Here is a 25,501-nt window from a genome sequence, read left to right as displayed (position 1 = left end):
AAGGGAATAGCTCTGATCTCCAATCCTGCCTAATGGCTTAAATATAAAGCACACTAGCTTTTCAGTGATCTGATTCGTGCTTTAATCCTTTTGCTACGAAGAATTCTCATCCCTTCTTTATGTTAACAAGTTTAAAACTCCAGTAGTATCTGTGGATCACTCAGTTCGTGCACACAGATGGTCTTCAAGGAAAACTGATGGTTAATTGACTAAACATGCCGGTTTCTAAAAATCACTAATTTACTGATGAATGCTAAGACCTGCTGAAAAATTCACCCCTCTTTTTTATGTTTATTAACCACCACTTTATCAATCAGAATAACCAGCATTTTATATAGCCTTTTACAGTTTACAAAGTACTTTACATTCATTATCTCATTTGATCCTCACAACAACCCTGTGAGGTAGGTAGTGCAAGCATTTTTATCCCCATTTCACAGATGAGGAAACCGGCTCTGAGGTCAGACAGCTATTAAGTGAGAGAGCTCAAATTATGACTCAGACTCAGGACTCAATTCCAGTTGCTCTTTTCATTATATCACAGGTCTTCCCCCAAACTATCTTTGTTAAAAGGGAGAGGCCTACATGCATATTTCTAAAGGCTACAATGGATTAAAAATCCATGGTGAATTTTCAATAGTTTAAACGGTATGATCTGTCAGGATATATCTATACTTAGTTTTTGGTAGGTGCAAGGAGTATGACACTTTGAAAACAATTCATCCTTCGATGGAATGAAATAAAGGGTACTCAACTTTCAATGCACTTAAGCCCCCCACAAAAATTCTGACACCCAGGACATTTTCATCCACATTCACTGCTAGAATGTTTTATTTTAAAATATGTCACAGTGAATGGAAAGATCCACATTGATTTTATATATATATATGTACGTGTATATATGCTTATATACACACGTATACACACACACACAAATTTATACAAAATATGTGACTGGCAAAAGCCCTGTCCACAACAGGGAACAATTATTAGCAAAATTAATTAAGGTCCTATTTACATTTCTACTGTCAATTATAATCATTTGTTTAAACCGAGGTCTGCTTATGACAGGCATTAGTATGTCCAGCAATAATGACAACTAAGAGGTATGCCTGAATTTCACTAAAATGTGTGAAATATACCTTGGTCAAAATTTTCATAAAGAGTTCTTAACCAAGATTTTATGGCTTACTTAAGCTAACAAAGTGATTATCCTTTATCAGAGAACTACAAAATAGGCCAGTACAAACATTTGCTAATAATTATTTCTGTAATATATATGATACACTCAGAAGAAATAAACATTTGGCACTCATTCCAAAAATAAACAGTATTCTGGCTGAGGTCAAGAAATTGTTTCATGTGCACATCACAATCAATCCTTCCTGTTTTAAGATCCAAAAAGGAAATTCCAGGAAGTTTTCCCCGTTTCTCTCACCTAGCAATGAGGAAAAAGTCCTGAAAACTCTGGTGAAGAAGTTTTGGTAGCAATGTTGGGACTTGAATCTAGAAAGTATTTATTAACAAGGATTAAGCAATGTAATCACAAGGCAAATGTTAATAGGACTTTTTAAAGGTCTTAGAAAGCATCAAATAAATACTAACAAAAACCCAGCATCCCTATGGACACAGAGCTAAACAGTTCAACAAGGAAAAGAAAATCTGTTTAGACACAGTGGCTTAGGAGGGGAAAGGTGCAGGCAAAACTTTTAAAGAGCAAGCTGAGTGTAAGAGAATACTTCATTAATTTGTGGTGGACATGAGTATTAGAAACCCACAACTGGAAAGTTGTAGCTGCATGATTGAAGTATAGCACCTATCACAGGTATACAATTCCTTGTTAGGTCTAAACACTGACCTGCTAGTAATACTGAACTACTGTGTGAATTACCTCTCACCAAGTTTTATAGTATGAAAAAATGCCCATGTATCTGGCTGGGAATATCACCTTTTTCTGCACGAGACCAGGATAAAACCAATTCCCGTTGCCAGAGCACTAGACACTGGAGTAAATCGCTCACCATTCGGGATGTGGTCATTCACTGAGCCGAGTGTGCTAGGTCAATATAGTATGTTGCTGTATTCTGATACACAGAAAGGCTGCATATTAATAAAAATAACAATGTGGTGTGAACCACCCAGACCCCTAACGTTATATAACAAGAGGAGAGTGACTACAATAACTGAATGCCGCCGCTTCCAAGGAAGGTCCAGGGCCCCTTTCACGGAGCAGGCTTTTAACAGGTCGCTAGGGGTGCTTGGAGAACTCTTCTCAGCCTCTTTAGGGACTAGTAAATGATGCTTTAATAAGTGGAAGGGGTGAATGCAACAAGTGGGGGTCTTCAGATTCAGTAGAAACCAGTGTAAGAAGGTTCCAGTTTAACCATACTGGAAAGAACTTGGGACAACATGACTTATGAGTGAAGCTGGGAATGGCCAGGGGGCCCACCAAGAGCATGGGATGGCAAATGCACAAGCACTCCACGCCCTCTTACTCTGCACAAAGTACACAACATGAGGAGACTGGGGGTTACACCAGCATGGAGTTGAAGGGCATGACATTTGTGACTCCTGGATGCAGAGAGCACAAGAAACTAAACAGAACATCAAGTCAATTTAAGAGGGGGAATAAAAAAGCCCTGTGCTTGTTGGGGTTCGATCTTTATTATATTCCTGGGGCCTTACAGTGGAAAGAGTGAAAAAAATAGACTGTGACATGAATGTCCAAATCACCAGCCCCTTTTCCCACCTTTCTTCTTTTTCTGCTGCTGTTTCTTCTTTGTGGCAGGAGCCCCTGCAGGCTTCTGGTGTCTTGGGGGTATTATATTACGTGTAGAGGGCAGATACTGCTGCAGGCACTCCCAGGCCGGGGGAAGTGGGGTGGCTGGGACACAGTTTTACTAGCATCCCCTGAAATAGGCCAGATTAAATAAGGCTTATTAACTTATTATTCAATACAGGAAATAAAATAAAAACTGTATTTCTGGAGCCTTACTTAATCTTCCCAAATAATGCACACTTCTTTTAAAATGTCATTAGTAGTAAACGTTACCTTAAATATGGTCATTATTTACATTTATCTAAATTTGTTAGTATCAAGAGCAAGTGAATAAGGTCTCTAACACACTGAGTGTGGCATACTTATAGAAAGACATAAACAAGAGTCTCATAGAATGTGCAAGTATTTAGGGTTGCAATATTTACCTTTGGAAGAAATACCAATGTAGTATAAACCAAGGTCTATTGAGTATACATGACAACCAAAACAAGAACCTATTTTTCTTCCTTCAATTAAACAAAATGTTTCCTTTCATCTTTATGAAAATATGGGATTCTCATTTCTTTGTGAAATAAAATAGCTTTTCCTTCAAGTCTAAGGATAATCTTAATTGCGAAAACATGATATATACAAAGAATAAGCATTCATATACAGTAATTGATGGATTGATCAAAGAGGTTAATATCATATCAACAAAACTAATGCATAAATTTGAAATTGTTTAAAACTTATACAAGTTGCGCATTTTATGAGTGTGAATGGGAAAATTGCAGGCCAGTTAAATTTAGGATAAGGCATCACACAGAACTGGGCTTCCTAAATTTAAGGCCAGTATAGGTAGTCCTGCTTGTGCAGTAGAAGCAGAGCGGTCCATGCCCTGGAGGTTAAAGAGATCTGAGAACACTCCTTCTCTGTCCACTTACTGACCCTGAGTAAGCCACAAGCTCTTTGAGAGTCAGTAAAACATAGGAAACACTAACATTACAGAGCCCATAGCAGCGGTTCTCAAACTTTTGTTGTTCACTGTGATGAACAGACCAACACCACAGCAGAGCTTGGACTCTACTGAAGGTGATGTAACTGCAAGGCCATGTTCTATTCAAAGCATACCAGCTAAATTCTGGTTATTGCTTTTAGAACTACTTACCCACTTCACAGACTTGTTGAGAAGATCAAATGTGATAATGTAAGTGAAACATTTGTTAAGTGGTAAATTATATGACAGTGGTCTCCAAAATGGGGGCTGCAGCCTGACCCCAAAGGGCTCAACTAATTCAAGAAAAGGGAAAAGGTTGTTGCATCTAACCATTTCTGCATCAGCTAGACATGGGATTTGTCTCTCCCCTCTCAATCTTCTACTTCTGCTGTGTAATGTCCCAACCTTCCTCCCTTCAGAGATCATCTGGGCCATTCAGAGTCAGTTATGATCTAATAGCTTCCCTAGAGATGCAGATGTAAGGGTACCTCTGGGAATCACTCCCTTGTTATCCTATGCAGAACTACTCCCTGACTCTCAGATCACCTCTGGCTGTGGTTAAGTGCTTTCTCAAAGGGCAAGCTGTCCATTCTGTGGCAATGACTGGTAAAAGCCCCACGTGCCCCCATTTTCTTCTAAGACAGACTTAGTCAAACAGGAGGGAGCAGTGTATGGATGTTGTCATCTTCACCACAAATCTCATTACATTGTCTTTTCTTTCACTTCTCTTCTGAATTTTCCTGTTAGTATTGAGGTGCTACATCCTCACAGCCACCAAGATTCACTAACATCTGAGTGATCTTTGATTTTCATTCTCACTAACCCCACATGCAATCAGTTGCCATGTTTTTGTCAAGTTTACCTCCACTTCATCTTTGGTGTCCCTCTCCACACACACAGGCAACAAACACCTTAGCCCTCATCACCTCTGACTGAACGACTGCACACAGCCTCTTTTCAAACCTCAGTCTTTCCTCCCCTCGTAGGCCATTATCCACAGATCAGCAAAAGTGAACTTCTAAACACCAATTAATCATGTTAAACCCTACTCAATAAATTCCAGTGGCTCCCTATTAATGCAAAGAGCAAATGTTTTTTCATCTTTATCTTACCCTTTTGTAGTTATCTTTTTGTGCAAGCTTTATAATTTGTGTAATTAGTACAAAAAAGAATTTTTTATAACTTATAAGGACTATATACATATTGGGGTGGGGTATTGCTCAAATGTGATTGAAAATGTTTGGAGACTACTGATACAAGGCATTAAATGCCCTTCAAGCAGTAAAAGAAGTCCCCTGAGACTGACAGCATTATGCAAAAAGTTATCACTTACAATTCAGATTGAAGCTGCTGAAGCTGTTACTTGTGTCCCTTTCCTATCAAATCCTTCTTTTAACCCTTCTTTCGTCCCCTGTAGTAGGAACGTTCTCAGGCATTGGAAGCCATCGTGTCTGGATCTGGAGTAACTTTAGGATCGTAATTCTTAGGTAGTTTTCCTGCTTAATAATAAATGACAGAACAGTTTACACATTACAATTTTATTCTGAAATAAAGTAAGCAAAAACTGGGGGGGGGGGGGGAAATCAAGCTGTAAGTATGATTAATTTGAGTAAAAGTTGGAAAATTATCCAGAGATCCAGAACTTCAAATATTTATTAGTACCTATTGCCACCAACATATATGACAAGTACTTTATGCTAGTTGTTTCTAAGATAAAATAGAAACTCGTCAAGTTGGTTTAAACGTCAATTGGGGGCAGCTAGGTGGGGCAGTAGATAAAGCACTGGCCCTGGGATTCAGGAGGACCTGAGTTCAAATCCGGCCTCAGGGACACTTAACACACACGTACTAAGCTGTGTGACTCTGGGCAAGGTCACATTAACCCCAATTGCCTCCCACCCCCCCCAAAAAAAAAAAGAAAAAGAAAAAAGGGGGGGGAGGGTCAATTTTGGCTCCAAACTTACCTTTCCAGACAAATTCACAAGACTGTCCCTCACACATTCCAAAATTCCAGTCAAACTAGCCTACCTTGTTATTTCTCAAATTCACCATTCCACCTCCCACATCTGTGAATGTCCCATCTGCCCAAATGCACTTTCTAATGTTCTAGTAGAAGCCTTTCCCTCTTTCCAGGCTCAGGGTGCTACCTCCTAGAGAAAGTATTTCATAATCTCCAGAACTGTTCATGTTCTCTCCCCCCTCCAATTATGATATACTCACTTATCTGAGCCAATGTTTCCCACCAAAATAGTCCCAGCATCACGGAGAAATGCTCCACGAAGACAGGGACTGTTTTGTCATTTTGTCTTTGGTATCTACAGGGCCTTATCACAATACAGGCACACTGTAGACACTTAATTAAATGCTTACTGAATAACTCAGTTAACACGTATTTATTGCACTTCAACATGCCCAAGACTGTAATAAGAATAACATTTGGCAAAAATTAAATAACTTGGGGCAGCTAGGTGGCGCAGTGGATAAGCATTGGCCCTGGATTCAGGAGGACCTGAGTTAAAATCTGGCCTCAGACACTTGACACTTACTAGCTGGGTGACTCTGGGCAAGTCACTTAACCCCCATTGCCCGCCCCCCCAATTTAAAATAACTTACTAAATTTTCCCTGTCTTTTCTTAAATGGGGATAGTTAGCAAACCAGCTTAGAGTAAGTTGGATATCTCCTTATTTCTGGTATTAACTTCCTACCTCAAGTATCCATAATTTCATCATTTAGAAACCCTCTCCTCTAACAAAGCCCTCTATCCTTTAAGCCTTCATGAGTTGCTGTGGCCAAATAATACTAAGAATCTAAGATTTTTTTGGACTCCCTGAAAGCCATAATTAAAAAAAGATCTTATGAAGACGTTCTACATTACTGCACCAATATGACATATTGAACTGCTTGATCTCATAGGGAGGGTTGAGGAGGGAGGGAGGAAGAACAATTTAGAACACAGAATTAGCTCAGGGATCCTGATCTCACTGGAGAGGGCTCATGAAGGGAATAGCTTTCATACCCAATTGGGAGGAGCAATCTATTTAACCCTGCAGGAAAGTAGGAGGGGAAGAGGATAAGGAAGGAAGGGTGAAAAAAGGGAGTGCAGAATGAGGGAGAGGATAGTCAGAAGTAACACACTTCTGAGGAGGAATAGGTAAAAAGAAGACAGAGTAAATGTCATGGGAAGGGAGTGGGATGGAGGGAAATAGTTATGATGATTGATTATAATGGCAAAACGTATGGTAGTATGGTAACTATTTTGCTGGGCTTTCATGAGGAAAATTATCTGTCAAGCTTAAGGTATTATATACAGGTTATGATGAACAGGATACTATCAGAAAAACCTGGAAAGACCTACATGAACTGAAGCAGAGTGAAATGTACTGTATACAAAATAACAGCAACAGTGGGGGATGATCTGCTGGGAAGCATGTGGTTATTTTCAGCAAGACAATGATCCAATATAACCCTGAAAGACTTATGAAGATTGCAGTCCATCTGCAGAGAAAGAACTGATAGTATCTGAAAACAGATGTAACACATTAAAATTTTTTTTTCTTTTCCTCTTTAACAATTCCTTAATCTGAAGTTCTGGTTTTTTTGAATGTTTTCTCTCACAACGAGCTAATATGGGGAAATTTTTCCATGACTACTCATGTATAACGTATTTTGAATTGATTGAGTTCTTGTGGTGTGGGAGTACAAATGGAGGGGGGGGGGAGAGAAGCTGGGAACACAAAGTTTTTAAAAAATTTGTTTTTACATATATTTTGGAAAATATAAATTCTATTCAAAAATGAAAAAAAAAAAAAGATCTTGGACGTCAAATTTCAAGAAATTTATCAAGGAAAACTGCCCTGATATCCTGGAACCAAAAGGTAAATAGAAATTGAAAGAATACATCAATCACCTTCTGAAAGAGATACCAAAAATAAAATTTCCAGGAATATTATAGCCAAATTCTAGAGCTCCCAGGTCAAGAAGAAAATACTGAAAGTAGCCAGAAAGAAAAAATTCAAATATCATGGAACCACAGTTTGGGGATATTTTCTAACTTAAGAAACTTGGTTAAATGAGTCAATATTCAGTGAGAACTTCCTCTCAAGTGATAAGATTTCTGAGTCTCACATTTATTTCTCTCTCATGATAGACACACGTATTAGGAAATATATTAGTGAAACCAGAGCTTTAAATAAATGATAGTAGTATGAAGAGAAAGAGAAAAAAACTCAGGGGGTTTCACTAAAAGATGAAAAGAAAACTTGGTTTTATAATGATAATTTACTGGAATGATAGTTTACCTTTCTTTTTTTTCTTCTTTTTCTTTATGTCTCCTTGCCTAGAAAAACAATGAAAAAAAATCAAATTTTATTTATGGAGTATCTGTTGTTTTCAAGATATTTGGGAAATGGAAAACATAAACTATGGTGCCTCCCCTCTAAAACTCACCATTTAGTGAAGAAAAAAAGAAATACTAAGCCATCAATATTTACATGCATGGTAGAGGGACTATACTTTAGAGAACAGAAGAAATGACCATTGAGAAACATTTTTATTTAGAAAATATTTCACATACAATCAGATACACAATTTTTAAAAGTCAAAGTTTTTAGAGGCAAAACTAAAAACAGTACCAGAGGTTTAGAGAGTTTGAGATAATTAAAGCCAACACCTTAATTTACATACAAAGAAACTAAGACTGAGATCTTAAGCAATAAGTCTAAAATCAGGATCTGAATTTGCAAACAAGTTTTCTGATTAGAAATTCATAGTTTTTCCTACTACATAACATGCTATTCCACACCTGACAAGAACACAGAAAAAGAAGCTAAACACTTTTTTTTTGTGGGGCAATGGGGGTTAAGTGACTTGCCCAGGGTCACACAGCTAGTAAGTGTCAAGTGTCTGAGGCTGGATTTGAACTCAGGTACTCCTGAATCCAGGGCTGGTGCTTTATCTACTGTGCCACCTAGCCACCCCAACTTTCATTACAGCCTATTTTCAGGGGCAAAGCCAATTAAATGAACATTTGAAAACCAACCTGAGAAACTAGTATATACCAGTTAAACACATGACAAAACTGAGTGACCACTTCAGGTCTAAATATCTACAATCAAAGGGCATTATTTGTCTAAGCAGGTATAGTATAATTATTAGAGTTTAAATGAACCTAAAAGATCATCCAGCCCAATGCCCTTATAGTTGACATGAGGAAATAGATCCAGAGAAATGAAGAGACTTGTTCAAAGTCACAGAGTAGTAATTGCCAGAGAAGGAATAAAAACCAGATCTTTCAACTACCAGGCCAAGGTACCTTCTACTATGTTATGGTATTTTCTGCCAGAAATTTATTTTATCAGCTTAAATCAATCTCCCTAAATTTCATCCAATGAAACTAGAAAATGGAATAAGCAACCTACTTTTTGACTTGGACTCAAGTCTTTCATTCCAAATTGAACATGAAGACAAAATATTATAGGATCATAGATTTGGAACTAAAAGAAATCTCAGAAATCATTTAGGCCAACTCCCTCATTTTGCATGTAAGAAAACTGAGGCCCAGGAAACTCAGACAGTAAAACGATGATCAGAGATTCAAACCTGGGTCTGATATCAAATCCAACATTTTCCCCACTATTCCAGGCTGAGACTCAGGCACTACAATCCCTACAAATGCCTAATGAAAACATTTATACTGTAAGTTATACCAAAAACTTAAAAAGGTACAATACAAAATAAATGAATGAATGAACGAATGAATAAAAGGTGTTATTCATGCAACGTATTTTTAAATCAGGATAGTGAGATGTCAACCCCCCCCCACCATTAGAAAGTGAATATGTAAAAAAAAAAATTCTATTATTCATTGAAACTTAATCAAAGAAATATATATTGAATAAAAAAGGAAACTGAAAAAAGGAAGCATTAGAAAAACCCCAACAGGGAGCAGCTAGGTGGAACAGTGGATTAAGCACTGGCCCTGGATTCAGGAGGACCTGAGTTCAAATCCAGCCCCAGGCACATGACACTTACTAGCTGTGTGACCCTGGGCAAGTCACTTAACCCTCATTGCCCTTCAAAAAAAAAAAGGAAAAAAAAAAAGAAAAACCCCAACATGTGACTTGAACTTAACTAATGATATTTTAGGAATCTTGATTAGGCTGTAAAATTGTGGTCCCTCTCACAATTAAAAGGAAAAAAATTTACATGGGTAAAGAAAAATGCCATCCACTTAATGTCACTAACTGCACTTTTTGCAAAAGTTGTGAAGGAAAACATTTTAAGATTCCAAGGAAAACTGGAAGAATAAAAAATTTACAAATGAACTCCAAAATGAATGCTTTTTATACTGTTAATGAAATGTCAAGGCTGCTGTTATTTTGACTAATTATCAATACCTGAGTTCCTACAAGTTGATGGAAAGGAAAAATATTTTTTTACCATAATGAACATCTAACTCCCATTTTTACCCCAACTTGATTTTAATATACTATACAGCCATTTTTTGTTGTTGTTATTTGATGGTTTGGTTTTTTTTTTGAAAAAGGTATTTATTAGGGGGCAGCTAGGTGGCACAGTGGATAAAGCACCAGCCCTGGATTCAGGAGTACCTGAGTTCAAATCTGGCCTCAGACACTTGATACTTACTAGCTATGTGACCCTGGGCAAGTCACTTAACCCCTATTGCCCCACAAAAAAAAAAAAAGGTATTTATTAGAATTACATGTAGGGGCAGCTAGATGGCACAGTGGATAGAGCACCAGCCCTGGAGTCAGGAGTACCTGAGTTCAAATCTGGCCTCAGACACTTAACACTTACTAGCTGTGTGACCCTGTGCAAGTCACTTAACCCCTATTGCCTCACTTTAAAAAAAAAACAACAAAATTACATGTAATAAGGAGCCACTGAAAGGTAGACTGAAAATTAATTGGAAACTAAATAATTTCATCCCTAAGAATGGGGGGGGGGGGCGCAGCTAGGTGGTGCAGTGGATAGAGCACCGGCCCTGGATTCAGGAGTACCTGAGTTCAAATCCGGCCTCAGACACTTAACACTTACTAGCTGTGTGACCCTGGGCAAGTCACTTAACCCCAATTGCCTCACCAAAAAAAAAAAAAAAAATGAGTGGGTCAAACAACAAATCATAGAAATAAAAAGGTCTTTATTAGGATTAATAATGAAAATCATTACCCTTGTTCTTTCAGCGGGTTCTCTCCAGCAAGCTTCCCTCCTTTCTTCCGAATGTATGTAGCACCATGGGAATTTTCAAGTGCTTCTACATCTACTTTCAGGGACATACTATCTGATGAGGGTAAGTGTTTACTAAGACTGTGAGAGAGAGTTCAGGAAAATAAAAATGAACACATGAACTATTCATTAAAACAGTCTCATTTTTTCAGCATTCACAAATAAACTCCTTAAATCCCAAATAGAATAAAAATGTAAAGAATGTAATAACATCAGCAAACTAAATTATCAGACATATTTATGTACCACATAGCTTGATGAAATGACAGAAGGGCTGTATCCCTTCTTCAGATCAGAGGTATATCAGAATCCTAAGAGCACGGTTCAATGAATACATCATTCTAAAACATCCACTAATCTTCAACACAGATGGAAGAGAATGGATCCTATCAGGTATGTGGATTCGAATCTGTGCAAATGAAAAAAGGATACACTTTTGCCTTTTCGGGATCTACCAGTGAATAAGCAGAGATAAGTTGTGCCAAAGTGTGAACATCTTTTGGATTTTGCCTGAGGGAGAATTGAAAAAGTTAAACACAAAAATTCCAAACATGTGAATCAATCAATAAGCATTTAATAAGAGCTTGTGTGTCAGATGAAAGAAAAAAAAATTTTTAATGACAGCAAAAGCCCATGGACATAAAACGATGGCAAAGCAATTAAATGACCACCCTTTCACCCGTAAGAGTTTACTTCCATAGTTGCTCCAGGTCACTAATTGCGTCCTTCTTCCTCCCATATTTGAGTTTGAAGTTGGCAGCTTCTCTTATCAAGGACAAATGAACAGAAGACTTTGGCTGCAGGTTCATTAAAAAAGGAAAGTTTTAGGCAAAATATTTAACAAGTGTTACTGAAGTGACAACTATTTAGACCACAGAAGTTTGTTTCTTTATTAATTCCTCTATCTTAACTTTTATTGACCATCTCAGTTATTTGAAAAACATTTAAAAGGGGGTGAAAAAAATAAAACTATAAGCTAACCAAGAGAATACTAACAGATACTGTGCGAAAATGAGTCCATTTCCCCCTAGAAAACAATGTTACAAAAAAGGTTAGGTTCCCAGAATAACCCCTCCACTGCACACAAATATTAAAGCCTATCATGTAGTTTAGGGATGTGGCTGCAAAGGCTGTAGCCTTCTGTTGGCTCTAATTATTAAACCTGCACTTGGCATATATTCTAAAAGAAACCACAGGGCAGCTAGGTGGCGCAGTGGATAAAGCACTGGCCTTGGATTCAGGAGGACCTGAGTTCAAATCCAGCCTCAGACACTTGACACTTAACTAGCTGTGTGACCTTGGGCAAGTCACTTAATCCCAAATGCCTCACCAAAAAACTAAAAGAAACCAGGAAGAAAAATAATCAATCCTCTACAAAGTCATTACTGACGGCCCTTCAACATGGCACTACACCAGCAGTGTCCTGACGTAACTATATTGATTATACCTTTTTTTTACTGGGTCTCCTCTGTTTAGGAATGTTTACCCACACAGATCTGAAGTTTATAAATCTCTAGAATTGCCTTATGGGTGCTCAGTTTAAGAGACTTGCCCAAAGCCACAAGAGCATCCTTGTCAGAGGAGGGCCTTGGACCAAAGCCTACTTGATTCCATTCACTATGACATTCTGCCTCTCCTTCTGTGCTTCTTAATTGACTGCTAGGTTTTTTTGGTTCAAGGATGTGATGTGATAATTGTTAAAAACGAGATGAAATTTCCAGTTTTATCTGATTTTGTTTTAGGAGTTTTGTTTTCACAACTGACGCAGAATTCTTTTTTCTTTTTCTTTTTTTTTGATGCAGAATTTTAAGGCTAGAACGGTGAAGATGCAAGAAGTCTAAATATGCTGTCAGTAAATATCCCCAAAGGTCACTTTTCAGAGTTTAATAAAAAGAAGTCATTACAAGGGGGCAGCTAGGTGGTACAATGGATAGAGCACCGGCCCTGGAGTCAGGACTACCTGAGTTCAAATCCAGCCTCAGACACTTGACACTTACTAGCTGTGTGACCCTGGGAAAGTCACTTAACCCTCATTGCCCCACCCCACCCCCCAAAAAAAAGAGGCTCATAGATGGAGAGCAGGCAAGGACCTCAAAGACTATCTAGCCAAACCCTTTAAATTCAACAATTTAAAGTTTGTAATTTTTGTAGTAAAAAAAAAATTTCCAATCAAATTTACTTACCTGGTGATTTTGGTACCACTGTATAGCTTGTGTAAAGACCTCAATGGCACTATCTATATCTTCTTCATGACTGTACATTGTTACTAATGCAGACACCTATACAGAATCAAATTTTTAAAATTAACAATATACAGTAAATTTCATCATGAACTTTCTAGAATTTTTTTTAAATCTAAAGCAATAAAGAGGTGACAGTAAACAAAGTCTAGCTTCTTTGTTACTATCTCATGTGTATTATAATGCCATTATTAGGGCTACCTAGAGCACTTTCTTACCAAAGGAAAGAACTGTGAGGAATAAAAGACTGTCAAGTTTTATGAAAGGAAAGTAAAATTATTTGTTGAAATGTTTATCATTCTATTCTTCTAAAGAACATAGGAGGTTATAACTTTTACGGTAATTTAAAATCAACATTTACAAGCTCTGTGATAACAGGCAAATCACTTAACCTCTCTGAGCATCATTTTCCTAATTTGTCATATTGGGATCATACTGGGAATATCTACCTAACAAGGCTGTTGTGAGGAATTTTTGTGAGGCAAATCCAGCCTCAGACATTTGACACTTACTAGCTGTGTGACCCTGGGCAAGTCACTTAACCCCCATTGCCCCGCCAAAAAAAAAAAAAGCATCCCAGTGTCAGATGTAACGACAAATTTCTATCAAGGAAATCACTCTCAAAGTTATTTGGAAAAGTCCTCTTATTTTCAGGAACGTTTGATTAGGTTGAAATTTAGAATTTTATTTCTGAGTGAATCCCCAGGGGTCTTCCAACTTATTGAAAAATAAAACAATGTCATTTTATAGAAATTCATTTAATTATGAAATATCAGTGAAATCTGAATATTTCTATGCAAATAAATACAACCTACTTCTGTTACTCAACAAGATTAAAAAGAAAAAAAATTCTCTCTTTTGTTCCAAAGCAAAAGTTACAAAGATGGTTAAAATATGGCACCAAGTTGCAAAAATAAAATTTCCAACTCACTAAACACCATAATGACCTAATGACAGGTAGATCTACCTGTCTAGCATTGTCACAGATGTAAGTTTACATTTTAAAGTGCCAACATGGATGTTCTATTTAAACCAGCAAGAGTAGTAAGGAAACCAAAACAGCTAAAACAACGATCATTAAGTCACTCTAGTTGTGATGAAATTACAACTGGACACATGGTTTTATAACTGAGGCCAAATATTACAGAATCAGGACTCCAAGTCTATCTTATTTTGTTGTACTTTGAGAGCTCTTAGTATTACTGCAAAAGACCATAGGTAGGCTTGACAGTGCTACACTGAGAAAGTGTGAGGAATTTTCTTTCACACAGCTTTGTGGCTTCTAGGCAGGCAACTGAAAACATTTGCTCAACCCACTATAATCAATTATCCAACACTGTTTTAACTTTTAAAGCAACACTAGCGCACTGTGGGTGAAGCTGTGAAGAGGTACAACCATTCTAAAAAGTAATTTCAAATTATGCAAATAAAGTGACTAAAATGTCTATACCCTTTGACCCAGAAATTCCACTTCTATACATATGCTTTAAGGAGGTCAATGACAAAAAGAAAGGCTCTATAGGCACCAAAATATTTAAAGGAAAACTATGATAGCAAACCACTTGAAACAAAGTAGATATCTACTGTTTGGGGGATGGCTAAACAAACTGTGGTTTGTGAATGTAAAGGAATGTCATTTGTGTTTTAAGAAACAATGAATATATGATAAATACAGAAAGATGGCTACCATGTCTCCAATTTACCTTGTTAAACACTGCTGATAAATTGCAAATACTAATAGCCAAATAACAGTAATGCTGTGTTAAACATAAGCAGGGCAGCTAGGTGGTACAGTGGATAAAGCACCAGTCGTGTATTCAGGAGGACCTGAGTTCAAATCTGGCCTCAGACACTTGACACTTACTAGCTGTGTGACCCTGGGTAAGTCACTTAACCCTCATTGTCCCAGGGGAAAAAAAACCCACAAAAACAAAAAAGCAAGGTGTTCTAATGAAGTTACGGCCTGTATCCTAACTCGGTTTGTATTTACTACTTAATGATTCTGAAAATAACTTCAATTTTTAAAAATTTTGAAAAACTCACCAATTAACTATCTGTTCAGAATTTAATTATTTACTGCAGGACATAAATTATATGATGAAAATCTCTTTTGTTACTTTAGGCAAATTTAATTAATTCAAAATATAACAGAATCCTGGTCTTTTTTGGTTTTGTCTAAATCTGTTAATTTCGTGATGTCTTGGTGTTTTTGTCTAGATCTGTTTGCTTAATGATGTTGATTGTTAATTTAATGTTAAGAAACCTTCATAGAGCATGAGGGCTGTTAGCATACTGAAAATGGTTATCATACTAGTATTGTATATGTGTTTGCCTTTTGTTTCTGAAACTTGTTTATAAACATAAACAAATGTTCCCTTTCATTTAAAAAAGAAAAAAGCAAGAAAAGACTTAAATGATACAATGTAAAATAAACAGAGACGGGAAAAGCATATAGATAATGATCAGAACAACATAAATGGAAAAAACCACAAAAACGCTGAAATGAAATGCTACAAAATATAAAGAACAAGTTTGGCCCCAAAGAAAAAAATGTAAGATCCCTTGTCCCAAATCCCTCTGTAAAAGAGCAAAGTAGAGTCTGTATGTAATACTGTAGATAATGTCCAATTTCTCCCCCCAGATTTTGTATAGTTTGATTTTACTGAATTTTTTCTCTTCTTTCTCTTTTAAAACAATAGCAACAAAACTTTGTTACAAGGAATATGTCTCTGGAGGGAGGAGGAAAAATAGTCTGAAATGTTAGTAATAAAAAATATTTCTTAAAATCGATTTTAAAGATATACTATCACAGAATATACCTGAATCCTCACTTGGTCACTGAGCCTCAATAATTCTCTAAGTCTCAATCTCTTAAACCTGTACTTCCCTCTCCCAATAACTTTGTACCACCTTCATTTGATTTTTTTAAAGGATTTTCAGATGATCACAAACTATTTCACTGAACCCAGCTCAGATAAAGAATTTGGCTATAGCACTCAATATATGTCTGGGATCTGGCTCTACTCTTGTACAAGAAATAAAAACGCCTTGAGCTAAAATTAAAGTGCTCAAGATGAATTCTTCAGCAATATAAAGTGAACAAGTGACAGTTTCCAATAAGCTTCTATTTCATTTCCTTTTTCCATCTTGTATATGTTAGTTATAACTCACCATGCCTGGTTTATGCTTTAACTCTCCTATACTTCTCAAGATTAGGCATGCTTTGGTAATATTACCTGAAGGATAAAACAGAAGGAGTATTTGATGAAAAATTATACCATAAAATTTTTACTTTACATTTCTTTTCCTATCTCCCTTTCATAACCACAACAAGGAAATGAAAGTAAATGATTTACATTAACTTAATTCTTTAATTTCTGGTTAACTAGTCTCTCAAAAAACAAATTACAAAAGATAATGCTCTCCTCCCCCTCCTCTGACAAGTCTTTGTTTATAAATGTGTAAATACTGGATTATTTGTTCTATGGGTAAAAACTGATAGGTGGTGTGGTATAGTGGATAGGAAGTTGTCCCTAGACCCAGGGCTTGATTCAAGTCCAGCCTCTAACAAAGAATGGCTGTGCAACCGCAGGCACCAGGAAGCAATGCAAAAAATTACTCTGAAAAAATAAACCACCATTTCCTTTCCTTCTACTCTTTTACAAAACAAATAACCAGAATGAGGTGAGTACCCTCCCAACTGTCCAAATCAGACCCAACTGTCCAAATCAGACCACGTGAGGCAAGAATGCATTGTGTTCATATTTTAGAAAGGAGATTAATAAGCTAGAAACTGACCAAGAGGAGAGGACAGGAGATCATACCACATCAGGATCAACTGGAAAAAATGGGGATGCACGGCTCAGAGAAGAGAAAACTTAGGAAAGGAAAATAAGAGTAGCACTCTGACACCTGAATGGAAGATGGACTAGAGTGGGGAGAGACTTCAGGCAGGCAGACTGAGAAGAAGGTCATTGTAACAGTCCAAGCAAGAGATGAGGGCCGAACCAGGGTGGTGGCAGTGTCAGAGGAGAGGTATCTATGCAAGAGATGTTGCAAAGGTAAAATCTACAGGCCTTGACAACAGATTGGCTATGAGAGGTGCAGGGAAGGAGGGAGTTCAAAATGACACGTAGACTGTGAGCCTGGAGGACTGAGAAGACAGTGGCAGCCTTGACAATAATGGAAGTTCAAAAGAGGATTTGGGGGAAAGAAAATGAGTTCCATTTTGGACTTAATGAGTTTAAGAAGACTTCAGAACATCCAATTCAAGATGTCAGATAGGTCATTTGAGGTAAGAGACTGGAGGTTAGGGCTAGATAAGAAGACTTGAGAGTCACAGCATAGAGATGAATCATGTGACAGCTAATGAGATCACCAGAAACAGTCCAGGGAAAAGAGAAGAGGACCCAGGATAAAACTCTGTGGTACAACAGTTGTTTATAGGCATAACCTGGATGAAGATGTAGCACAGGAGACTGAGAAAGACTGGTCAGATGGAGAAGGGAACCAGGAGAGAGAGCAGTGTTCCAAACCTAGAGAGAAGAGAGTACCAAGAAGAAGAGGGTGATCAATAGTGGAAAAGGTTAGAGAGAGATCAAGAGGATGAAGACTGAGAAACTGTCACTGAATTTGGCAATGAAGAGATCACTAATAACTTTGGAAAGAGCAGGTCTGATTGAATAAAGCGAGAAGCCAAATTTAGTTGAGAGCGTGAGAGGAAAGGAAGCAGAGGAACTAATTTTAGATGGCTTTCTCAAGGAGTTCAGCCACAAACGGGAGGAGATATGAGATGATAGCACAGATGGACCTAAGGATGGGGAAGACATGGTCATGTTTATAAGCTGTAGGAAAGCAGACAGTAGGCCAGGAGAGACTGAAGATGTGTGAGAGAATAGAGAAGAGAAAGGGGCAATCTGATGGAGAAGATGGGATGGGATGACTTGTGCATCCACAAGTTTGCTTTGGCAAGGAGAAGAAATACTTTTTTATGTGAGACAGGGGTGAAGGAAGAAATAAACACAGGGGTACAAGTGCTAACAAACTCAAAAAGCAAGTTCCCGTCCCTAGATATGGCCAATTTTACTGCTTGATTCAAACAATCATTCAAATATATGAACAAAACATATACACAGATAACTTATATAATGGAATTTTTGTTGTTGCCCATGGGAAGGAAGGTGGTCTTAAACCATGATTCAAAGTTTGAGGAAGGTGCATCTGAGGGAGAGACCTGGATTTTATGTTAGTAGTTTGGCTGGCCCTGGGCAAGTTCTAGGGCTCAGTTTCCTCATTTGTTAAATAAGAGTTCTTTTCAGTTATATTATTCTATGAGCATACTTTTGCCTGCAACTTTTTAACTGTCAAGACAGTCCAATATTTCTCTAAGAAGGAAATATAAAAATCTCATCAAAAGACCAATTCACTGCTAAACTTCATAGTCTCCAACATGGTTCTTCCTATGAAGTCAAAAGATACTTCAGGATCACTCAAATCATCCCATTTCATTAAAAACGACATTGCAAAACTATTAAACATATCTGTACCTTGAGCAATTTTCAGCTGTGCCATGGTCAATTTAATTTCTGCTGCATTGGCTGGATGCTGTTCTGAAAATTCCTAAGTATTTTTGGAGGGAAAAAAGAGACTAATTATATATTTTACTTAATTAACTCACTGTTGTCAACTCTTGATCTCTCAACTATGTATAACCTTTTAAACAGCTTTTAACAAATAATTTTTTAGGGTACAATTTGAATCACAGAAGTTCAGGAAAACCCTACTTTGAAAGATGAATAAGGGCAATCATTTCAATACATATTTCTGCTCAAAGGTATGCTGTGGAAATTGAGAAGCAGCATAACGTATCAGAAAGAGCTGGGTTTGGGGGCAGCTAAGTGGTGAAGTGGATAAAGCACTGGCCCTGGATTCAGAAGGACCTGAGTTCAAATCTGACCTAAGACACTTGACACTAGCTGTGTGACCCTGGGCAAGTCACTTAACCCTCATTGCCCTGCAAAAACAAAACAAAAAAACAAAATAGGGGCAGCTAGGTGGCTCAGTGGATAGAGCACCGGCCCTGGATTCAGGAGTACCTGAGTTCAAATCCGACCTCAGACACTTAACACTTACTAGCTGTGTGACCTTGGGCAAGACACTTAACCCCAATTGCCTCACTTAAAAAAAAAAAAAAAGAGCTGGGCTTTCAGCATAGAAAGATTAATTCAAATTCCACCTACAACACTTATCAGCTGTGTGCCCATGGGTACATCCTTAACTCTGTGAGTCTATTTTCTCATTTCTAAAATGAGAATAACAACTATACTACCTACCTCATGGGGTTGTGACGATCAAATGTGAAATACTTTGTAAACCTTAAGCTGACGCTTGAGTTTCTCATGCTTTACAAATATGGAATTATTATTATGAAAATTATGGATTGGAATAAGTTTTTTTAAAATGTACAGTCACTATAACTTCTACCCTTTACCTTTTTAATCTGGATAATAATCAGAAACATCAGGTTTCCTGGAAGATGTTTCACTGTTTTTCACAAAATATAAGAGAGAAATCTGAGGTAGATCTTCTAATAAATGTTGTCTGCTTTTGCTTGCTTTTACCCAAATTCCAAAAAGGTAACCCAAATATATAGTCAGTTTCCCTATTAGTAAAATCAGAAGCCAGAGTGTATCTTCAAAACGTCATATATTTGGGCTGGGACCAATCTAAAAATCCAGAAATGAAGAAAGAATAGCTTTTTGGAGCCCATTTGATCACACCTGACAACACAGAAAGCATGTTCTGATGAAAGCAGTCTGGAATCTCTACATGAAAAGGCATTCAATGCCCACATCCACATCCACAGGACAAACACAATTCAATAATGGTACTAAAACAAGTTGATGATTTACCAAGTATCCCTTACCATCAACTCCCTACCGAGTTTTAAGAGTTGCTGAATCATGATGAAAATGATGCAGCAGGTCACAACTGTCAGGGACCCCATTTTAAAATAAATTATTCAATTACCTGAAGGAGATCTATTGCTTTTACATGTTGCTTTTCCCGGCAGAGTTGGGCAGCTTGAATTAACACAGGCAAGAGATGCTCAGGACTTTGGGACTGTAAGCTGGTTGATATTTTACGGCACTGATCTGCCTAGGTAGATAAGATTTCATTTTTTCACATAATTATTATAACCATGATGACAAACAGGACAGAATAAAAGGAGAAAGAAAACCAAGTAAAATAAGATTAATTTTGCCTGGATGGATCACATAGAATAAGTTTGGCACTTTATAAAGCCTAATTCTCATTTTGTCCTTGAAAAAAAGCTGCATTTACCTGGCAAGTACAATTTATTAAGCAAAATATAAATGTGACTATAAAGTAACAAGACTGGCCTTAAGACATAATGAGAAATAGATTCTCTCAAAAAAATTTCTAGGGCAGCTAGGTGGCGCAGTGGATAGAGCACTGGCCCTGGATTCAGGAGTTCCTGAGTTCAAATCCGGCCTCAGACACTTGACACTTACTAGCTGTGTGACCCCTGGGCAAGTCACAACCCCCATTGCCCCGCAAAAAAAATTAATTAAAAAAAAAATTTTCTACTTAAAATGTTGCCTTCAGAGACCATAGAAGGAAAGGAATTAGTTTCCTCTGTGTCACTATTCCCCAAAGCCTGGCACAGTGCATGGCATATAGTTAAGTAACTTAACAAATGCATGTTCAAAAAAAAATCTATCTACTCACTCTGTTGAACTCTTTTCATAGCTAATTTATGAATCACAAAAGAAAAACACCTCACCTTACAGGTGCACCCCTTTTTGGACCAAAAACATTATTAATAGCAATGTGAACAATCTTTTATTCACTGGATTTGCCTCTTCATAATTTCTACAGTTACATAAAACCAAATCTATCCTCAAAGAACAGACACTTAATAATACTTCAAAGAAACATGTCACAGGTAAAAATACAAAGTCAAAAAAAGTTCCAAAATTGATCTGAGCATTTTTCCAGTAAGTGTCTAGCTTTCTACAATGTTTTTCAAGGAAGTAAATATATATATTTGGATGTAGAAGTTTAGCACATTTAAAATAAAATCTCAGTAGTTTATAGTCACATTTTATTATTATTTTTTAATAATAACCATTTTTATTTATAGTTTTCAGTTCCCTCCCCTCCCCCTTCCCTGAGGCATTCAGATGTGGGTTATGCATGTGCAATTATGTAAAACATGACCATATCAGTAATTTTATATAAGCAAACTTGAATAAAAGAAAAAAAGTGAAACAAAGTGAAAAATAGCATTCTTCAGTCTGTGTTCCATCAATATCAGTTCTTTCTTTTGGGATTGTCTTGGATCATTGTATTGCTGAGAACAGTTAAGGCATTCACAGTTCTTCATCAATAGTCACATTTTATAGGAGGAGTTGATTAAAAACTAGCTTAGGTTAATATTTTAAAATCAATGTCTAGGGGGCAGCTAGGTGGCGCAGTGGATAGAGCACCGGCCCTGGAGTCAGAAGTACCTGAGTTCAAATCCAACCTCAGACACTTAACACTTACAAGCTATGTGACCCTGGGCAAGTCACTTAACCCCAATTGCCTCACACACGCAAAAAATATATCAATGTCTAATAATTATTGCTTAAAATTTTAAGTTACCTTTCAATCAGCAGCAAAAGAAAAAAAACTTTATAGATCTTGAATTCTGCACTTAGGAAAAGTTAATTTTAAACTAGAACTTAATCTGAATTTTAGGAATAGGGAAAGTTAAGATCTTTGTTCTCATTAACATTAATAATTTACTCTCCATATAGCCACAGTACAAAAATGAAAACCTGTTCTTGAACCTAAGAAATGATTAGCATTTTAGAGAATTTAATTTTACTTATTTAGAGTGATTAGACACAGAACAACGGAGTGAATTTATCAAAATTAACAAAGTATGAATACTATTCTCTTACTCTAAAAACTCATAGGATTATGAAATTATATAATAAACAAACCATACCTAAGATAGATTGATATTTTGGTCACAATAAGAAAAAATGTATGTAGTTTTACAAAGATAGAAAGAATTAGGGGCAGCTAGGTGGCACAGTGGATAGAGCACCGGCCCTGGAGTCAGGAGAACCTGAGTTCAAATCTGGCCTCAGACACTTAACACTTACTAGCTGTGTGACCCTGGGCAAGTCACTTAACCCCAATTGCCTCACTAAAAAAAAACAAAACAAAGATAGAAAGAATTGACACAAAATAGATTTGAATAATTAAACCTTAAATAATATCTTAGCAAAAAGAAATAATCAAGAGAATCGGTATGCTCTATTTGTAACAAAGATTAGGAGACTATTACCTACCTGGTTTGTATACATAGCAAGTAAAGCTTTGTTAAATTCTATAGCCTGCAGCTGTTTCTTGGAAAGCTTATGTTCTACTCCATCTGCATTGGTTAGTTTCACTTTTTTCTTGGAATCGAAGACATTTTGGTCCTAAAAAAAAATATCCACAAGCATTACTAACTGCCACTCAAGTCTCAGTTTTTTAGTCTCTTAAGGCTCCTACTTTTACTACTGTATAGAAAGATTCTGCAATTAGATATTATTATATCTAGCTTATTAAATTGTTAGGTTCCGAACACTCTACATTTTATAGGCCCCTTAAGGAGCAATTGAAGTTAAGCCCCCCTAAGCAGAACAAGTCTTTAAAGGGTCCTTAGTCCCTATATTGGGCAGCTAGGTGGCACAGTGGCTAGAACACTGGACAGAGAGTCAGAAAGACCTGAGTACAAATTCAATCTCAGACACTTAACAAGTCACTTAACTGTTTGCCTCAGTTTCCTCATCTGTCAAATGAGCTGGGGAATGAAATGGCAAACCACACCACTATCTCTGAACTTCATCTGCCCAATGCTTCAAATGTTCCTAAGTACAAGTACTCCCGTGACCCTTATGAACCTACTTTCAGGTAAGGGAGGGCTCAGCAGTCAGCCGCCAATTAGTTTTTTATTCAGCTGCACTTTACTAACAAGTATTTCAGTGATATCAATGGTTGGGTTTTTGCTTTTTAAATATAAATGAATATAAAAAGCACAAGATTTACTATGGAAATTAGGAGGACAAAGATATTGAAATTCACCGCTCCTGCTTCTGCTGAAGAAACAGAACAGAGAAGGCGGTAAGCTGAGAAGAAGGTAGTAATTTAGGTGATTTGTGAAAAAAACAAAACAAAAACCAGAGACTGAGACTGGAAAGAAGAAATCAAAGAATATCTGAAACAAACTTCAGGTGCAGTTTCTTCCAGCTTTTATGGAAGGTTGAAAAAGGAGCCAGATCAAGGACAGAAAAAAAAAGGGACTGAAGAAAGAGTAGGGCTTAAGGAAAATGAAAAGTTAAGTAATAAAATGGACAGGGCAAATTAATATAATTAGACTTGTTCTGTTTGACTCCAGGGAACAGAACTAAAAGTAATGGGTAGAAAACATAAAGAGGCAAATTTAGGGTTTGGGGTAAGAAAAAAACCCACAATAAATACAGATTCCCCAAGACTAGAATGAAGTGGCTCAGGAGGTGGTCAGTTGCCCCTCAAAGGAAATCTTTAAACAAAGTCTGGATGACCCCTTATGAGATGAGGGATGTCAAAATACTTTTTCAGGAGTTCTTCTTGCAAGCTAGCCTCTAAGGTCCCTTTCCTAGTATGTGACTCAATGATTCTTTGTAATCCCCAGATTGAAATGACTATATGGGTTGAGAATAGTATTGGGTATTTGCACAGGAAGAGTGTGACTGCATTAAGAATGTTCTTTTGAAAATTATAAAGAAGAAGCAGCATGGTAAGAATAGCTGATGAAACACAATACACTGAGTAGGAATGAACTAAAAAATGTATTGTGTGCATATCATGTACATAGCATTGTTTTAGCTGACAGTAAACTGATCAGTAATATATTAGTAATGCATTTAATAAATATTTATACTTTCTTTTTTAATAATAAACAACTTTATTTAAAGTTTTGAGTTCCTGATGCTGAGTGAAATGAGCATAACCAGGAAAACATTGTACACAGTATCTCTCTCTTTTTTTTTTTTGGTGAGGCAACTGGGGTAAAGTGACTTGCCCAGGGTCACACAGCTAGAAAGTGTCAAGGGTCTGAGGTCGGATTTGAACTCAGGTACTCCTGAATCCAGGGCCGGTGCTTTATCCACTGCGCCACCTAGCTGCCCCCATTGTACACATTATCAACAACACTGTGTGATGATCAACTATGACAGACTTTACTCTTCTCAGCAAAACAATGATCCAAGATAATACACCAAAGGATTCATGATGGAAAATGCTCTCTATATCCAGAAAAAAGAATTGTGGAATCTGGATGCAGATTGAACCATACTCTTTATACAATTTTTTTTTTCTTTTGAGGCTTTTTCCCTTTTGTTCTGATTCTTCTTTCTCAACATGAGTAATGCAAAAGTTGTATTTAATGTGATTGTTCATATATAATCTATATCAGATTGCTTGCTGTCTTGGGGAGGGGAGAGGGAAGGGAGGGAGAGAGAAAAATTTGCAACTAAAAATCTTATAAAACAAATGTTGAAAACTATCTCTACATGTAACTAAAAAACAATAAAATACATTTATGACAAAAAAAGAAAAAAGTTTTGAGTTCCAAATTCTGTCCTCCTCCCCCGTGAAGGCAGTAAACAATCTGATATAGGTTATACATGTGCAATTATGTAAAACATTAGCATATATACTTTTTCTTTCTTTTTTTTTGGGGGGGGGAGGGCAATGAGGGTTAAGCGACTTGCCCAGGGTCACACAGCTAGTGTCAAGTGTCTGAGGCTGGATTTGAACTCAGGTCCTCCTGAATCCAAGGCCAGTGCTTTATCCACTGCGCCACCTACCTGCCCCCATTTCTAAGCTAATTTATTAACTGATTTTAGTAAGGCTAAAAGGATAGCTGAAAATGTGCACATCAGTTTTGCCTTTAAAATATGGGTATAACTTTGTGTAAGACTCACAAACCCATTTGAAGAACACTTAGTTCAGTTTCATTTCAGAGGTGAACATCAAGGCTCATAGAGCTGGAGTGGCTCATGCTGCAAATTCAGGGAGTGGCAGGACCAGGAATGAAGCCCAGGGCTTCCAACTCCAGATTCTCTCTTCTAGCCATTACCCCTGAAGCCTCTCAAAACTCCAAAATAAGTTTCCATCTAAAAGAACTTTTAAGAAACTAAATTCTTTACCTCATT

At 37.1% G+C, this 25,501-nt stretch overlaps 1 protein-coding gene across 2 annotated transcripts in view; it reads right to left on the bottom strand.

Annotated features, from left to right (window-relative positions):
• Positions 1-5,150: 5,150 nt before the first annotated feature.
• Positions 5,151-25,501, bottom strand: part of SRP72 (signal recognition particle 72) — a 33,450-nt gene continuing 13,099 nt past the window's right edge. The window contains exons 9-18 of one of the 2 annotated variants that reach the window (XM_043970899.1): positions 22,610-22,741; positions 20,271-20,399; positions 18,788-18,860; positions 16,413-16,477; positions 13,185-13,280; positions 11,695-11,798; positions 11,434-11,511; positions 10,945-11,082; positions 8,055-8,092; positions 5,151-5,254 (exon numbers count right to left, since the gene is read on the bottom strand). In XM_043970899.1, coding sequence (XP_043826834.1) covers positions 5,184-5,254; positions 8,055-8,092; positions 10,945-11,082; positions 11,434-11,511; positions 11,695-11,798; positions 13,185-13,280; positions 16,413-16,477; positions 18,788-18,860; positions 20,271-20,399; positions 22,610-22,741 — 924 coding nt within the window. In that variant the 3' untranslated portion in view covers positions 5,151-5,183. The remainder of the gene's footprint in view (positions 5,255-8,054; positions 8,093-10,944; positions 11,083-11,433; positions 11,512-11,694; positions 11,799-13,184; positions 13,281-16,412; positions 16,478-18,787; positions 18,861-20,270; positions 20,400-22,609; positions 22,742-25,501) is intronic. The other variant, XM_043970900.1, reaches the window with a different exon arrangement.

Source organism: Dromiciops gliroides, chromosome 6 (assembly GCF_019393635.1).
Source record: "Dromiciops gliroides isolate mDroGli1 chromosome 6, mDroGli1.pri, whole genome shotgun sequence".
NCBI lineage: Eukaryota > Metazoa > Chordata > Mammalia > Microbiotheria > Microbiotheriidae > Dromiciops > Dromiciops gliroides.
The sequence above is the reverse complement of the archived record's forward strand: the minus strand, read 5'-3'. Positions and strand labels throughout refer to the sequence as shown.